Raw genomic sequence first — 19,140 nt, forward strand, 5'->3', positions numbered from 1 at the left:
GGTTACAAAAAAACCCATATACATATACATTTGGATATGATATTCGATGTCTTATGTTACACATTTATACATATTACGGTAATGTCCACAGTGAAGCACTAAATAAAGCTACTATGGCTTTTTTTCGGATTGGAGAGGAGTCAGAATGCTTCTTTTAAAGGCTTGGATAAGGATGTGTAATGCAGTGGATAAACTGCACTATGCACAAATACTTCCTGCACGAATATTTAATGCAGTTTAATATTTTTTCATTTTTTAGACTGAAATATGTGTTACCAGTATTAATAAAATGTTTTGCCATCATTGAGCAATTATTTTAGTCGGTTGAGGGATTCTGTTCTGACAATTACAGGGACCAGGACAAGCTTGTCCTGTGGCCTGTCCCGAGATTAGATTATGGCTACATCAGCACCTGCGCAAGGATTATTATTAATGATTCTCGTACGGGCAGATTTTTGAAAAACAATACAAATATAAATAGAGATAATTTCTAAAATTCTGAGCGTATGGCTAGCGGCAAATTGGTGGTGCGTGTTGTCAATTGGTAGAAGGGTTTTCCTGATTTTTTTAGGTCAACTTTGGGGGTACACATTATACTCGAGAAATTACGGTACACGTGGAATTTATGAAGTAGTTTTGGAATCATAAATCAAGGGAAGTGTTTTTCAACTATTGTTGATGTTTGGCAACACAAAAATGCTTCCAATATCTCAATATTATCATTTAGGATATGACAATTGGAAATTTTGGTGCAGAGTTCAGCAAAAATCGTGGAAGTTGTTACACACGATTTGCCTCCGCGGGCCACATAAAATCACATGGCGGGCTGAATCTGGCCCCCGGGCCTTGAGTTTGACACCTCTGTACTACAAGGATCTATTCGCCGATTTGCTCCCCCCCCAGTTGGTCGTTGAACGCGGAGGTAACCATGACTGACTTCCGTCAGACAGGACTGCCATCTTCAAAACAGATTAAGAAATAGGATGGGTTCAATGTCTAATATTTGATCCTTGGGTATATTTTTTTGTTTTAGAAAGTATGTCACGACAACAGAAAGTAATGTTAGCTAGATATAATACTGGAATCACGCTTTATCTTAACTGACCGTCTGGTTTTCTCCACTTTGACAGCATCAAGACAGCTCCAGTTGACCAAGGCGGCTTTGGTATCCCGCGGATGTCCAGACACTCCCTGAATCATCTCCGTGTCGGACGAGGGGAGCGCAGATGAGTCACCTATGAGAGATGGATGATGTCATGATTTCTGGGTCTTCTAGCAGACCACGGCCCTAAGTGGAGTCACATACTGGGGGGGGGGGGGGGGGTGTGCTCTCTCATCAGCGTTCCAGCCTCATTTATTGACTTTGCCGAGGACCGTAGCCGACGCCAAGCAGAGGCGCCATGAAGTGACCTCACGCTGATAAGTGGCACGGCCATGGGACTTAATCGCAAGTGGACTCTTATCGTTGTGTGTGAGGTTACGTGATCTTTCCAAAGCGTGGGTGGGTAGCTGTTTGAATCGGGGAAGTGAACTGGTTTTGATGAGAGGCGCAGCCATGTTGCGGCGTCGGCTCATGGCGTGGGTGTCCCGCGTGGGCGCTGTGCTGGTGCTCCTGTGCTGCTCCTTGTCCCTCCTCTATGTGATGACCTGCAGTCCCCCGCACTCAGACGACCGGCCGCTCAGTCGCGTCTTACCCCACGCCGGTGCCAATCAGCTCACCCTGGGTGGCACGAGGCCCGGGGTGGTGGAAGATGTGGCCGGGACAGGGCGAGCTGCTCAAAGTGCGAGACCCCCGGTGGTCCACTCCTACCAGGCGCTACTGCAAGAGCGTGAGGAGCAGCACCGGCTGCACATCTCCTCCCTGAAGAAGCAGATCGCTCAGCTCAAAGAAGCATTGCAGGAGCGCAGCCAGCAGCTCAAAGGTGTCCAGGACGGCCTGAAGATGGCCGTCGCCGGGGGACCGGCAGAGGAGCACGAACCGCAGGCGGGCGATCTCGGAGATGCCCCTGGACCAAAAGGCCAGCAGGCGGACCTCCAGGACTTCCTGAGGAGCCAGCTCTCCAAAGCAGAGGTGACAACTGGGGCCAGGCTACCCAGCGAATATGCGGTGGTGCCCTTTGAGAGCTTCACCCTGCAGAGAGTCTACCAGCTAGAGATGGGCCTGACACGTCACCCTGAGGAGAAGCCCGTGAGGAAGGACAAGCGGGACGAGCTGGGCGAGGTCCTGGAGACCGCCCTCCACAACCTCAACACGCCGTCAGCCCAGCTGGATGGAAAGAGTAGCAAAGTCTACACGCCGTCTGACTTTATAGAAGGTGATAAGAGGCGAAATGACAAGATTCCACATGATGAAGTGGAACCTACTTGGGAGCCATTTGGGGGAAACTAAAACAGGAACTACAGGGAGTCCTCGGTCTACGACTGAGCTCCGTTCCTACAGTAGCGACTTAACTCGAATTTCGACTTAAGTCGGATTCCACCATGAAACTCAAAATCAAAATACTTTGTATAAAAAACAAATACAATGAAATAAACAAAATGACGTGCTTAGCATTAGCTATTAGCATTAGCTATTGCGGAGGAACCTGATCCTCAATCCTCTCCATCCCTACAAGTATCAAAGAACCTCGTTTTGGGATCATTGTATCCGACAAAGGAACGGAACCCCTCACACGCGCTAAAATACCGGCTTTGTCTTTAATAATTGTCACCACAAACCCAGTCTTGATGGTGTTGCTGTGGTTTTCCTTTCTCCAATCTTTTTATGATCTTGAGCTTCGTTTCCATGGTGATGGATATTCTTTTGGCTGCAAAAGCATTGCTGAAAGACACAGCTTTCTTCTTTGGGGCCATAATGTCTTAAAAAGGAGGGCGGAAAATGCAAAGATACTCCCGGTGCACAAACACAGACAAGCATTGGCCAGACAAAATGGCGGCGTTGTAAAGTCGAAACGTCTTAGGTCGAGACCGTCTTAACCCGAGGACTCCCTGTATACGTCAGTCAATTAAAAATTTGAATCCAGGCCGTATCACTCAACCTACGTGGGCAGCATATCAAGGAAAGTAAAACATGAATAGCAAAACTAAAAACAGTAAAAGTGAGTAAAAGTAAAAGCACTCACCAACACCTTCATTTGATAAGAGAAATGGAGGAGGATAGACTTGAATACTGTCATCTAATAGTGTTTTTATCATTTTTAATGTTATTAATGTGCATTTTTAACCGCCGTGTGACGCATGTTGTTGTGCGTGACCACTTGGAAAGTAAGGAACACGTGTGTGTGTGTGTTGTGTATCAGGATATCCTACTGAGTTGTGCTGCTTTGACTACAAGTACAGGAAATGGACACAGCTGTTCCTCAGTCACAGTGGGAGCATCTCACATCTTGTCTATCTTGGGAAAAATCACCAGCAGCTTTTACGCTGCCTGTAAAATCTGGCATTTTTCGCTGTTCTGTATGAATGGCGTTGAGACAGAACGGGAGGAGGGGATAAAGTGAGACCGCCAATCTTCTGCAATCTGAGATAGCATCAGATCCTAAACAGAGATCCATAAGAGAAGCCCAAAATATTTTGAAACCGTGTGTCGCCAAACGGTATCTCGTGAAGTCACGATTGCCCCCTTTGAAGCAGAAAAATTATCTTATTGGCGCTCTAACACCAACATGTTTGTCCTTTATTTAGGATGTTAGGGTGAAGTAGGACATGTGTGAAACTAGGTTATGGTGGGAAATGGCAGGTCATTTTTATTTATTTCACAAAAGAAAGGTCCCAGTCCCGCAATTCACAAAAATCAACGACTTGCCCTGGTCTAGACCTCTTATCTGAGCAAGGAAAAACTGAAAAAACCATTCAGGGAACAAAAAGGAAGAAGGCTAAGGTAAGGGTCAAAGATGAAGAGATCTACTTTTATATGAAATAGGCTGCAATGGATGCCGAGTGGGCTAAAAATATCACGTGATATGATTCTGTACGAGCCCTGCGACTGATTGGCGACCAGATCAGGGTGTAGTCCGCCTTTCACTCGAAGCTAGCTGGGATAGGCTCCGGCTCCGTGACCCTTTTGAGGACAAGCGGCTTGGATAATGGATGGATGCATGGATGATGCTGTACAATGTTTGTTTAAACGGTCTAGGAAATTGTTCCCCAAGGGACCTGTTCCAATTGGTCGATGAGGAAACCTCCACAGTCAAGCCCGCGAGAAAGTCGTCGCCCTCCGGTCTTGTTTTGGTCGGTCAAAGCCGAATCCTCCACAACAACATCCTCACTTAACTCATCACCACAAACCCCTTTCTTTGAGAAGGAGAGTTGGAGGGTTGGGGGTGAGACCGAAGGAGAACTAGCAGTAAGATGGGCTAAAATCCAAATGTTGGAGTGAGGCAGGGCAACAGACTAGTTCCATACGAGGTGTGGTACTTTAACCAAATGGAGAGTGTAGAAATTAGGAATAAGACAAAAAATGAGCTTGCTGTTCTGATTTACATGGGTAGGGTGTTCCCGAATAAATCACATTACAGTGATAATTATAGTCAAATTGTACAGTCGTGAAAAATATGCTAGGACGATTTTATGGCATTTATACATACTAGAAATAAAGTGTAAAAAGGGTTTTACAAACAGGTGGTGTCCCGTTTCTGTTACAGTTCTGACACCACCTCTGTAGCGAGAAAATTCCCCATCAACCTTGTCCTCCCGTTCCGTGTTGATACAGAAAACCAACAAGGGGAAAAAATGCAAAGGGGCTAAAGGCAAATCGGATAGATGAGAGATGGTGACAAAATATATATATATATATATTGAGGAAGTCAACGTTTTTTGGAAAAACCAAAGCTCATCACAACGTCCCTGCTGGGGAACCCAAGCTTCCCGCCACAGGAGGCTCGCCAGTTTCGGGTGGTTATCTCACTGGATCTTTTCTCTTTGAAGCGCGTGTTCCGGTTCATTAGCGTTTTCCTTTACGGCACTTTTACTTCCTCTGTGGTCTTCGTTCCCCGCTTTGCGCGTTTCCCCCAGTGTTGACCTCAGCATCAGTTTGCAAGCCACAGTCCTGCTAGTTGTTGAAAAGGAGGCTAATGCAAGACTCGCAACAACAAAGGATTGGCGTAGCCTAGCATGTGTGGGTGTTTCGTCTGTGTTAGCATTGTTGTACTCCAAAAATCTCCATGAATATAATATACAAGAAAGTAGGCGTTGAACGACAGACTTTTTGGAGTCGACTATGATTTGATTTAAGTTCAGCCTAAAATGATTAATCAATGAGTTTGTTTTTTTTGTGCATTACAGCGTTGCCCAACATTTTTTTTTCTTCAGCCGATGGAACGGTTCAATACAAAGACATATTTCACCTGGTAAAAAGAAATTACTAAAAATACAACTCACCATTACGCTGAATGTAGTCGCTGTATTGAGTGGAAGTGATGCTCATGTTTCATTTCATACAAGCTAGCCTCTTTGATCACATTTTCCATAGGCTAGCATAGCCTGTTTTAAGTTGGACATCTTAGCTGGGCTCCCCCTCCCCAAAATAATCTATTTTTTACTATTTATATTAGTATTTAATTCAAAAATATACTTGACTACTTTGCATGTGGCTATTCAACCGTTCAGGGTTTTTCTTTTCCTCATTCGCAACAGCCAGGACCACGGTTGCAGCTATAAAAATAACTCTCCCCCCAGACATTTTTACACTGAAATAAAGAGAACAAACAGCACATCAGTCAGTATTAATAATCAAAACAACACGTGCTAGCCCGGTCACGAGTTTGTGTTTGCTTTTCCACGCAAAAGGCATCACGCGCACGGAGAAGGACAAAGGGACAGTGTACGAGCTGACCTTCCGAGGGGAATCCAGTCGGGAATTCCGCCGCCTGGTCCTCTTCCGCCCCTTCGGACCCCTGATGAAGGTGAAGAGCGAGCGGGTCGACACGGAGGACCTGGTCATCAACATTGTGCTGCCGCTATCCCGACGTACCGACAAGTTCAAGCAGTTCATGCACAACTTCAGGTGAGTACCATATCCCATATTCATAAATTGCCCACTATAAGTGAAAACATGACCCATAGGGAGATAAGCGGGATTAAATTTAAAATTGCTGTGAGGTATAAAATCGCAACAAATGAAAACTAGGACAGATTCATTGATAAGGGACATTCTTAACAATAAATTAGATTCACTGCTTCACAGCTAATGTGCAATCTCCGGGCTAAAATACTCAAATCCAACACTCTACCAAATAATAACAGCTATTCATCCAGCCATCCATTTTTCATATCACGAGTAATTGTCTGTCTAATCTTGACTAATCTTCATTGTTTTTTTATATTATACTCACATAGTGTGATGGCCACACATTTGGGAAAGGAAACCCAGTCACCGTTGCACTTTAGTCATTTTTTTAAACAATAATTACATTTATGTCAAAGTTACTGTAGCCACAGGTCTTTCGTGGCGTCACAAGTCAACCTATCAGACTCCGCCTCTTAAATCCACATGGATGTACACAGAAATTAAAAAAACAACATGAGAACTTCAAATGCTCAAATCCTCTATAAGAATTAAATTAATAAAAGCACAGTTAAGAAGGTACATAATCTATTCTACTGCCCACTGTCAGAGGGAAGCGGCACGGGGGCGGACCCAAATGCAGGACTCCGAGGCAAGGGCATGGTATTAAGAGTGGTTTTATTCCAGAAGGAGGTCGAACACGAAAAGGCCGTCCAAAACAAGTGGAAGCACAAAAATGCTAGGCAAGAGGCAAGATCCAAGATCCAAGGCAAACTTAGAAACATGGACAAGACTTGGTCAAACTAAGGAGGCACAGGTGACAAAGCAAAGCTCTACACTCAACTTGAAAAGCCCACACTGCTCTTCTGATGAATAATGTTAAATTTGCCCTATTTAAGCTGATTTTTTGGAGGCAAATGACAGTCACAGTAATTTTTACAGTGTCGGATTGAATTTCAGTACTTATGAGCTTTATGATGAACATTTGTAACCGAAACTCGTCATAGGTTCACCGAATCGCAGATGAAAATGTGGTACAGTAGCCTTGGTTTGCAATTACAGAGGTCAAACGTTTCCTGTAGTTGTTCACCAGGTTTGCACACACTGCGGGAGGGATTTTGGTCCAATCCTCCAAACAGATCTTCTCCAGATCAGACAGGCTTCTGGGCTGTCGCTGAGAAACACAGAGTTTCAGCTCCCTCCAAAGATTTTCTATTGGGTTTAGGTCTGGAGACTGGCAAGGCCACACCAGAACCTTGATATGCTTCTTACGGAGCCACTCTTTGGTTTTCCTGACTGTGTGCTTTGGGTCATTGTAATGTTGAAAGACCCAGATAGACGAATGGTGAGTTCCATCCCGAGAACACCATCCCTACTTTGAATCATAGGGGTGGTAGCCTAGTCTAACCCTAACACTATACCAAATATTAACATTAGTTTTCCCAGGTGCTCATATACTTATTTGCAGCTGTATCACACAAATCGTTAGAAAATCAGACATTGTGATTTCTGGATTTTCCATTTTAGATTATGTCTCTCACAGTGGACAGACCCGTCCACGATTTCTAAGCGCGAGAACTCGCAATATAGCAGGGTGTTCAAATACTTATTTTCTTCACTGTAAGTTAAAAACATGCGGATTCCCTTAAATTATTGGAGTGATCGATTATGTGCCTCTTCCACCAACAAAACACAAAACCATTTTAAAAACGGACTATAAGTGGTCGCGTCCACGTGCGGCATCGCCAGGTTACCTTGTTACCGTGGCGATTGCAGATGTCCTATTGCGGCACACGTTGCACCTTTTCCTGTGGAAAAGAAAAATGTTTCCCCGTGAAGCTTCGACGCAGAGAGCTTGCTGTGAGATTATTATTTTTTTTTGGTAACCGCGTTATTGAAGTTTTTCCGATTCATCATCGGAGCCGTATCTGGAACATACCATCAATCCGTCACGGTTCGCCGTACGCCTCAAAAGTCATCGAGCTGACATACTTGTTTCTGCTTGGTGGTCCGTCAGCATTAAATCCCACACCCACCAAAGTCATTCTCTCCTGTAAAGTCTGTGATTTATAGCCACCAGTGCTGTTGCTTATCAACCCCCCCCCCCCCCCCCCAAGTAAATTTTGCTTTGTTGCACTGTTTCTGCCTGTTCAAATCCCCTCCGGGGGGCACAACAGTTGATCTACGGCGGCGCGGTGCAGCGTTTACTTACTTAAAAGAGCCGCTGAGCCAACACTTCAGCCTCATCCATATTGAGCGCGTGTACGCGTGTTCATGAGAGGAAAACATAAGCTGTGAATTCAAATATTAGAAGAGAAAATTGCTATTTTTTTTTTGTTTTTTTTTTATTCATCTCACCATGAATCTCCCCCACAATTCCTGACGAAAATCAATTTCCCTTCTAATTGTGTTGCCAGCGTTTAGATGGAGCCCTCAAAACAGCATCTGGACGAATATATCATTAATTACGTTTTAATAATCCGATTGGATTTGATGATAGTTTGGTTGCTTTGATCAGCACAACCGCGTTTGACAATATACCATATACATCAAAATCATGTGTGGTGAAAAAACTGATGACTCCATGACGGCCGCCCTTTTTTTTTCTTTCATAACATACTAAAAAATCATGCATTTCATTACAGTGGACCTTTAAGCAAAGATCAGAGTTTCAAATTGGAGGGTGTTTTGTTTTTTTTTTTTTTTTTTTTTTAAATGGATTTCCAACTTTTTTGCACGTGTGGGTGTGAGTACAGGGAGGTGTGTGTCCGTCAGGACGGCCGCGTCTACCTCACGGTGGTCTATTTCGGGAAGGAACAGGTGAACGAGGTCCGGAGTATTCTGGAGAACACGTCCAGGTGAGTCAGGAGATCAGTTTTCTATCTATCTATAAGATTGTCTCCATCTAGTACCGTTATCTATCTATCTATCTATCTATCTATCTATCTATCTATCTATCTATATCTATCTATCTATCTATCTATCTATAATATTGTCTCCATCTCGTACCGTTATGTATCTATCTATAAGATTGTCTCCATCTAGTACCGTTATCTATCTATCTATCTATCTATCTATCTATCTTCCTGAATGAAGGTTTTGGTTGCTATGGCGATATAGTCGGAGCTCCACCCCTCGCCACATAGCGGGGAAGACGATGATGAAAATGAAAGCCACCAGCGATATTCCAGAGATTGGGGAGGAAGGGAATTATGATGGGTTGGGCCTCGTAAAAAGGACATGAATAAAGCACGAGTGAAGATCCGGGGTGCGCATATTGGATATGGATTATAAGAAACTTTTTAACTTTTTTTTTTTAACCACATCTGTTCCCAGCTCTTCCTGGCGGCTTTTTATATATTCCCCTTGAATCCCTCCAAGAAATACATATATGCCTTTTTGCAGGCTCATAATGATGATTCAAATTGAAAAATTAAATGATAATTCTCTTACATATATAAAAATAAATGTCATTTGTCCAATTTTATCCAGTACAGGAATGATTTATAAACGTTTTGTATTCTGTGTGGCTAGTAGTGACAGGTTGATGGTGAGCAATCGGATTGATATTTCCTGTATGAAATAATGCAGACAAAATGTTTTTTTCATATCAGGGTAAGAGAAAGCCAGGGTTGGGGTTTCAAATCAAGTTAAGGGGTTTCAAACCTGAATTAAGGTTTTAAAAAGGCGGTTTTCATTCGTGGTTGGGGTTTCAAGTTACAATTAGGGTTTTAATTTCAAGTCACGGTTGGCATTTCAACTCAGAGTTTCAGATCAGGGTTGGCAGTTCCAAGTTCGGGTTTCAAAGTCAGATTTCATAGGAGTTTTCCAAGTTAGGGTTATTTGAGGACTTCATATCGGTTAGGTTTCTGTCACAAACCTCCGGTACCGGGGCGGACCCAAATGCAGGACTTCGAGGCAGAGGCATCATGTTCAATGGGGTTTATTCCGGAAACTGGGTCATACACGGTGTACCAGTCCGACAAGGTAGAGGCACCGAAACGCTCGGCTAAGCGGGATCCAAAAGACATAAAGCATGGTCTGATAAATAAGGGGCAAACTATCAAAAACAACAGAACAAGATCAAACAAAAGGGCACAGAATCACTGTGACTAGGGTTACTCTAACTTGCGCATAGATGCGGAGAGTCCCACAGACCGGGAATGCAACTCACTAACGCAAGGCAACGAACTGGCAAAACTGGCCCGTTTAATTACAGTCTGAATATGAAACAGCTGTGACAGGTGTCACCCCCCAGAGCAGTTGCCTGACTACGCCCCTCTTGTCAGTGGCCAAGCCTTGCTCTTGGCAGGTTCCAAATCAAGATTAGACCGCCAAAGTCGGGTTTTAAGTCAGGGTTTGGGTTTGAAGTTACAGTTTCAAACTCAGAGTTCAAGCTTTGGTTGAGGTTCCAAAGAGGTTTCAGGTTAAACAAGACTTTCAAGACTTTGTTTGGGTTTTAAATTCGGATTTTGAACAGGAGTTACGGTTTCCATTTAGGATTTCAAGAAAACAGCTAGTCTGGCTGACAGCTTGGGCACGTCAGTCAGACAAATTTAAATTCCCACCTTTATTTGGGACACCGAAAGGATTCTCCTGTAGCTGACAGCGTCTCTGCTATCCCAAATATGCATCAGGACTGATAAGTGTGTGGTCCAGCTGCAAGTACGCACATGCCGGAATCCGCGCACATACAGAATATGCGCGCACATTCGCTCCTTACAACTGCATAAACACAGCGTCGTGAAAACTTGGGCTTCCTCTCCCCGAACGGAAGAACAGAACTGGACCTGCCGCAATGTCGCTTCAGGTTGACGGCATTGCCAGCAACTGGGACGGCGGTACCCATTGAAAAAAACAAAACAAACGACTCAATTTCAAGGCAGGGTTTGGGTTTTAAACAAGGGTTAAGGTTTCAAAGTAAGAGAAGGCAAGAGTTTCAATTTCCGGTTTCAAGACTCAGTGACCGTTTCAAACCAGGGTTGGGGTTCTAAGTTTGGCTTTAAGATTTAGGGTTTTAAGTCAGAGTTTTCATGCCAGGGTCAGGGTTTCCAATTAGGGTTTCTAGAGTGGGTTTACCGTTTCAGGCAAGGGTCAGGATTTCAAGTATGGTTTTAAAACAGGGTTGCCCTTGCAAAGTAGTGGATCCAATTAAGGTTTTAAACCAGGGTTTTTTTTTTAAACCAGGTTTTTAGGGTTAGGGCGAGCATTAGTCTTTAAAAATGGTTTAGGATTTTAACACAAAATCTGGGGGTTTTAAAATCTGGGCTATGGTTTCCAAGCAGGGTTTGAAATTAGGTCTTCAAGACCAGATTGGCTTCCAGCCAGGGTTTCTAAAGTGGGTTAGGATTTCAATGTAGACAGGGTAGGGGTTTCAAACAGGAATTTCTAGTCTGGATTTGGGATTCATTGTAGCATTTTTAGCTAAGGCAAAAGTTTCAAATTGTTTTTTCCACCTGGTGTAGGGTTTCAAACTTTCTTTTTCTGGGTTTACGGTTTCAAGCAAGGGTCAGGATTTTATGTATGATTTCAAAATGGTTGCTCTTTCAAAGTAGTGTATCCAGTTAAGGTTTTAAACCTGGGTTTTGATTTAGGGTTAGGGCTGGCAATAGGGTTTCAAAGTGGTTTCGGATTTTAACAAAATTTGGGGTGTTTAAATTCCGGGCTATGGTTTCCAAGCAGGGTTTGAAATTAGCTCTTCAAAACCAGATTAGCTTTTGGCCAGGGTTTTTAAAGTCCGTTAGGATTTCAATGTTGGGTTTCAAGACAGGGTAAGGGTTTCTAGTCTGGATTTGGGTTCCATTGTAGCATTTTTAGCTCAGGCCAAGGTTTCAAATTGTTTTTTTCCACCTGGTCTAGGGTTTCAAACTAGGATTTTGATTTAGTTGTATGGTTAGAATTAGGGTTGTGAGACAAGGTTAGGGTTTTAAACAAGGGTAGGTTATCAAACAAGTATTATTGTTTCAAACTAAGGCTCCAAGGTAGGCAGTTTCAAGACTGTGTTAAGGTTTCAAATCAGCATTAGGGATTCAAACATGGGTTCAAGTTCCAAAAGCAAGATTTGAATCAAGTTTTTTTTAGTCTGGGTTAGAGCTTCAAACAAGTCCTAGAGTCTTGAAGTAAGGCTTTGACTCAGTTTTACATGAGAGTTTCAAGTCACGGTTAAGGTTTCAGGAATCCAAGTGAGCGTTCAGACGGACTAAAGAGGAAAACATTTCATATGCCTCGAGATGATTTATAGATGAGAAAACGACTTTGGAAGCATTCGATTTTGTCTTGTTGACATTCGAACTGAGGTTTCAGGAACAGCCGACAAAGGTGGAGTGGTTCTGTCTCCTGTCTCTTCGTCTCATGCGCGGCCCGTATGAGCTCAGCATTAGTCACTCACCGCCTCAGTTCTTCCGCCCCGCAGCTACATCACAGCTGTCGCAGCTGTTTACGCATTCTTCGGCGACTTGAGCCATTTCGCCGTCGTCGCCGCGTTTGGAGATTCTCAAAGAAGAGATGACGTCCGCTAAATTCAGCCGTGGGAACCCTTTTGATTTCAACCCGGTGCCGACATTGAAAAATGTCTCTAAAGTGCTCTGGTGAAATACGTCTTCCGATACAAGTGGCCTGACACACGTTCTTCATGGTCGGAGCTGTTGTCTTAGTTTTTTTGGTTTGACTTTCAAACAAAAGTTTGAGATGCAACTGTATTCAAAAACAAATTTGTTCAGTGCTAGCTTAAACGATAACTAGCTAGCGAGTGTTAAAATGCTAACACAATGGTGAACGCAGGCAGACTTAAAATCCCCTCTGAACTTAACTTTCTGTGACATACTGTAAAAAAAATAGAACACTGGCGACATATCACTTCAACTACTTCCGTGACACCAGCTACTACTTTCCAAATTACTGGCACCATTTTGTGACATTCTAGCGCGCTACAGCAAGACCAGGTGTCACGGCCCTGTCGGTCCCGTCCTGGCCGTACCAGTCCCCGAGGCGTCACGCACCTGCCGCAATCGGCGGAGGCGCACACCTCTGCCTCGTCTCTAGTACTTACGTCCCGGTTATATAGAACCACACGTACGGTCTGGCCTTTGCCAGATCGTTGCTTCATGCCTGGTTCCCGCACTCTCGTAATCCCGTTCCTGATCTTCCCTGTACCGACTCTTGCCTGCCCACTGACCTGCTACCTCCTACGCCTGACGGTCTTGTTACCGCTGCTCCCGTTGACCGCCTGCCTGATCCCCAACACTGGACCGAATAAACACTTTTCCCGTACAGCATCTGCGTCTCCCGAGTCGTGCATTTGGGTCAACCCCGTGTTCTGGTCGTGACACCAGGAGTAAAGCTACAACGGTGAATTCAAACTTAAGCACTACCAAGATGTCATGAAAACATCCAAATCCATATCGTGTGCTTCGAACATAATCGTTTAGTATAGTTTTATCAGAACTTCTCTTACTGCCCACCTACCACCCTGCAGGGAGGCCAACTTCAAAAACTACACCCTCCTCCAGCTGGATGAGGACTTCTCCCGAGGTCGGGGTCTAGATGTCGGGGCGCGAGCGTGGAAGGGTGGCAACGTGCTGCTCTTCTTCTGCGACGTGGACATCTATTTCACCGCAGACTTCCTCGGATCGTGCCGACTCAACACAGAGTCCGGTAAATTCTCAGCCACAGAAAAAAAACAAAAACTGAGTACCATATTTTAGCTGTTTAGACCACCAAAGAGTCCAATACTAACATGGACTTAGTACAAAAGTGTAAATTTCATTTTAAAAACACTATCACACTCATATCCAGAAAAGGCCCCTCTGACAGATACTTGTGTTTGACCCAACTTTTTTGATTTACTTTGTTTTTTACCAGTCCTGGTCGACATATCAATAAATAGTTTCTGCGCTTCACCCAAAAAAAAAACATGTAAGAATATTTTTTGAAAGCGAAAGATCATGTCAAGAAATACAATGGTCATTACTATACATCACAGGTGTCAAACTCCAGGCCTGTGGGCCAGATCCAGCCCGCCGCATGATTTTTATGTGGCCCGCGAATTTAAATCTTGCATATTGACTTCTGTGATTTTTGTTCAAATCTGTACCAAAATTTCAAATTGTCATATCATAAATGATAACACTGCGGTGTTGTAAGCAGTTTTGTGGTCCCAAACAACAATAGTGGAAAAACACATTCCCCTTGATGTCTGATTCCAAAAGTAGTTTAGAAATTCCATGTGGAAATATGATGAGGCGGTCAAAGATTTTTACGGTTTCACAGTCATAACGGTACCGTAACTACAATGCGGCCTGCGACAAAAACGAGATTGACACCCCTGCTATACGCGTTTCTGTATTTGTGTGTTGGATGAGTGCATTAAGGGGCGTGGCCAAAAGGGTGATGTCAGTCAGGTTGGCGTGTGAGCATCTGGCCGTGAGATGTGGTCTACCGCAGCATCTTGCGACTGTTCTGATATTCTATTCGTGTGTTTGACCGTTTGTTCAATAGTGTAAGTTAGCAATTGCTGACATTGCTGTCACTACTCCATTTTTTCGTCTTATCTCAATTGGCAGCATATCAGAAGCTTGCTCGTATCTCAAATTTCAGCCCACAACATAAAGCAAGGAATCGACAAAGCAACGTCTCTTCACTGGAAAAATCCACAAATTGAGGCACACCAAAAAAAAAAAAAAAAAAAGAATGTTACTGTACTTATGTTCCCGTTAGCCTGGACTCTATCGCCGTCTCATGGTAAATTGGGGGACTACAGAACCCAGAGATTCCCCAAAAGTGATTTTTTTTTCCAACTTTTTGAGCATATATCATAAAAAAAAATGCCATTAGGAAAATTTGAGAATATCTAACACTTGGTGTTCGTAGTAATCATGTTACTTTTATAAGTGTCTTTATATATATCCCACCCCCACCCCCCAATGCAGGTAAAAAGGTCTTCTACCCGGTGTTATTCAGCCAATACAACCCCAAATTGATCTACGGTGGACCGGAACACATCCCGCCAGTGGAGCAACAGCTGGTAAAATATACCCAAAAAGGGGAATTAAAAAAATAATAAAAAATCCAATATTAATTCACTTGAGTGATGTTAATCTGGAGTGCGGCAGGGAGGCCGGGAAAGTACCACCGTGGGTGGTCTTTTAATATCACTTCCTGTCTTCTAAGGTGATGAAGAAAGACACAGGCTTCTGGAGAGATTTTGGATTCGGCATGACCTGCCAGTACCGCTCCGACTTCATCAACATCGGTAATGATCCGAGGTCCAGCGGGCAACCCTCGCCTTCGAGTGTGACATCTCGGGCGGGTTGTTGTGGAAAATGTGCAGTTCCCCCCTCCCTCACCCGTTCAGGAGGAACGCGAGTTGTTCGGTTTCATCACACGTCTCCACCGTGAGGTTTTATTTCATTACACGGGATCACGGCGGCGGCGCACATTTGCATAATCCAATAGCGTCGCGTCAAGATCAATTTGCATCCATGCCGCCTCGGGAATGGAGTCACGCGACTGTGAAAGAGAAACATTTTGTTTTGCGTGGCGGCCTGGGAATGTTCTGACGTTATGTTTTACATAAACGAGCATTTTTTTGGCAATTCAAGTAGTAATCCCTTGATGCTTGCTGAACTGACGTCGCGTTATGTTCTTTTTGCGTAACGTCATCCATGATGGCAGGTTGCCTTTTGGAACAATTGTCATATAAGTACTGTACACTTACAATATTATGTAATACTTTATAAAACAGAGTGATGACATAACAGTCAACAAAGGTAAGAATTAAACTTAATTCTGCTGTGCCCACATTGGCCACTGGGAGCAGTATAATACTGTAGGCCACAGGTGTCAAACTCAACCCGCCGCATGATTTTGTGTATCAACTTTCCATGATTTCTGTTAAAATCTGTGCCAAAATTTCATATTGTCACATCATAAATCGCAGGTGTCAAACTCAAGGCCCGGGGTGCCAGATCTGGCCCGGCACATGCTTTTATGTGGCCCGCGAAGTGAAATCTAGAGTGTCAATTTCCATGGTTCTTGTAAAAATTTGTACCAAAATTTAGAATTGTCATATATAATAAATGATAAAGTTGAGATATTACAAGCGTTTTTGTGTTACCGGATGTGAATGGTTGGAAAAACATTACCCTTGATTTCTGATTCCAAAAGTAGTACAAAAATTTCTGATGTAAATTTGATGAGATGATTAAATATTTTTGTTCCACAGTCATAATGGCCCTCTGAGGGAAACCGGAACAACAATGCGTCCCATGAGAAAAAAAGAGTTTGACACCCCTGTCATAAATGATAATGTTGCGATAGCACAAGCATTTTATGTGTCAAACAACAATACTCTACTACTAAAGCATACATTTAAAGCAAAAAATAAATATATTTCTTAAATTATTTTATTATATAAAGTATTTAAACTACCATGCAGTTTATTATCAGTAAAAGCTAAAAAGAAAAAAATGCTTTAAAAAGCCAACCTTTTTAGGCTTGGACCGCATTATTTCTCTTTCCATTCATTGTAATGGCAAACATGGATTCGGTTTTCAAACAAATCACTTCTCGAACCGGTTTCTGGAACGGATTGTGGTCAAAAACCGAGGCATCACTGTATGCCCATTAGTATGCTTATATTATCTGTTTGTGTTGCCCCACCATTTGTGTTCAAATACCTGATGCTTTTAAAACTTATCATTGGCGTTAGCCATTATCATGACAGTTTTATTGGTTAGAAGTAAGCTAAAATGAATTTTTCATGAGCCCAAAATATTCTGTTTTAAATACAGTGTGAAATTCTCTTTATTTTAACAGGAAGTGTGAGTGGGACTAAACAATTTGACGCCTCTATTTTGATAAATTATTCAATATTCGGCAAACTGTTGCGCATTAAGTAAGCTAAATTGAGTTCGTAGCTTGTACCTCAAGTTCACATTCGCAAGTCAAAGCAATAAATAAACAAATCACCTGAACGACAGCGCGGATCTCAAAAAAACTCGGGTCACTCGTATTTCAAGCCACAATTGTAATCGTTTACATTTTCATGAAATTCTCGGTCGAATTACGACTCGGATGTGTTTCGTCTTCCCCGCAGGAGGTTTCGACATCGACATAAAGGGCTGGGGCGGTGAGGACGTGCACCTGTACCGGAAGTACCTGCACAGCAACCTCCTGGTGGTCCGGGCCCCGACGCGCGGCCTTTTCCACCTGTGGCACGAGAAGCACTGCGCCGACGAGCTGGCGCCGGACCAGTACCGCATGTGCATGCAGTCCAAGGCCATGAACGAGGCCTCGCACGGACAGCTCGGCATGCTCTTCTTCCGCAGGGACATTGACGCGCACCTGCGAAAGCAAAAGTTGCAACAACACGACGTCAAGAAGACATGAAGGCCGACAAATACTGTACTGCAGTACAAATGGCCGCACACGTGATATTTATGGTTTTATATGCTGGGAAGAAAAAATACCTCACGGATGGACAGTGAACGACAGGTGAGGAAAAAAAAACAAAGAATTTCCTCCCAAGCCTCCAAACATTTTTATATAACTTATTGCCTATCCTGTCATCATCACGCCTGTATTTATGTTGTATGATGTAAATAGCAATGTGTAGAATTATTATTATTAAGGTGTTCATTTTTATCCTCATGCATTTTAAGTCTTTCGGCAAAATTTAACACAAGGAAGAAACTTGCCGTTACTCGTTTTATTGTATTTTTCAGTGTCATTTGTAAATATTATTGACGTTGACTCAAATCAGAGTTGTTCAAACGCAAGCTTGCGGACCAAAGTGGGCTTCGGGTCCATTTTTAGGGAGGGAGATAAAAAAAAAAAAATCTGTAAGCTTTTTATTGATCATATCCATCCATGCATTCATTTTCTTTTGCTGGTTATCCTCACGAGGATCGCGGGCAGCGCTGGAGTCTATCCCAGCTGTCAACGGGCAGGAGGCCGGGTACACCCTGAACTGGTTGCCAGCCAATCGCAGGGCACAGAGACAAAGAGTCGCACTCACAATCACACCTAGGGGCTAATTTTTTTTTCAGTTTTTCGGGCTATTGTTTTCTGGATTTTGGACTAACATCACCCCCCCCCCCATGCAGACTATTTTTGCCCCCTCGTTTTTTCAGGCAATATTTTCTGTTTTTTGGGCTATTTTTTCTATTTTTCGGGCTAATATTTTTCACCCAGTTTTTCAGGCTAATATTTTTCTCCCTGTTTTTCGGGCTAAGACCCCCCCCCCCTCCCACCCCCCCGAGTTATCGGGACACATCGAACTCACGCGAGAACCTGTGAACAACAATTGACCTGGCGGACTATGTAATAAGGAATATGACCATCTTATTTATCCATCCATCCATTTTCGTTTGCCGCTTATCCTCACTCGGGTCGCGGGGAGTCCCGGAGCCTATCCCAGCTGTCAACGGGCAGGAGTGCCGGGGTACACCCTGAACTGGTCGCCAGCCAATCGCAGGGCACAATCACACTCACACCAAGGGGCAATTTAGAGTGTCCAATAAATGTCACATGTTTTTGGGACGTGGGAGGAAACCGGAGTGCCCGGAGAAAACCTACGCAGGCACGGGGAAAACATGCAAACTCCACACAGGCGGGTCCGGGGATTGAACCTCAGATCTGTGAGGCCAACGCTTTACCAGCTGCTCCACTGTGCCGCCTTTATTTATCACATTTGTGTATAATTTCATGCTGGTTATGGGTTCATATACTCTATATCGATGTGACTATGTAAATCATTGGTCTCAAACATGCGGCCCACGAGCCATTTGCGGCCCGCGAGATGATGTTTTGCGGCCCCCACCTTAATATGAAAGTATAACGGTAGGTAGTGCGGTCCTTGAGTTTTATATGGATGGCACTTTTACAGCGTTGTGTGCGGATGGAACCAATCAGGGTGGCGCAAATGGCTACCGGGCGTGTGACATCAACCAGGCTTGATGCAAGCAGAGAAACAATTTTCAATGAGGAAGTTACATCGTCCACCCTTTTGTGTTTAAAAAAAAGATGTTTGGGAAAATGGGATTATTTTCCAATTCCTAATTTTAATTCCACATAAATCCATGAGCGGCCCAGCCTCTGCCAGACTCCGCCTCCAGCGGCCCCAAGTCAAATTGAGT

At 43.7% G+C, this 19,140-nt stretch overlaps 1 protein-coding gene across 1 annotated transcript; it reads left to right on the forward strand.

The window, feature by feature from the left end:
- The first annotated feature begins 1,533 nt into the window (after positions 1-1,533).
- On the forward strand, positions 1,534-18,052 carry csgalnact1a (chondroitin sulfate N-acetylgalactosaminyltransferase 1a). Its single transcript, XM_061801012.1, has 7 exons — positions 1,534-2,315; positions 5,788-6,004; positions 8,761-8,862; positions 13,479-13,657; positions 14,932-15,026; positions 15,173-15,254; positions 17,100-18,052. Exons 1-7 carry the CDS (start codon positions 1,541-1,543, stop codon positions 17,390-17,392), a joined length of 1,743 nt encoding a protein of 580 aa, XP_061656996.1. The 5' UTR covers positions 1,534-1,540; the 3' UTR covers positions 17,393-18,052.
- Positions 18,053-19,140: the final 1,088 nt, after the last annotated feature.

The sequence above is a fragment of the Syngnathoides biaculeatus genome, chromosome 17, assembly GCF_019802595.1.
Source record: "Syngnathoides biaculeatus isolate LvHL_M chromosome 17, ASM1980259v1, whole genome shotgun sequence".
NCBI lineage: Eukaryota > Metazoa > Chordata > Actinopteri > Syngnathiformes > Syngnathidae > Syngnathoides > Syngnathoides biaculeatus.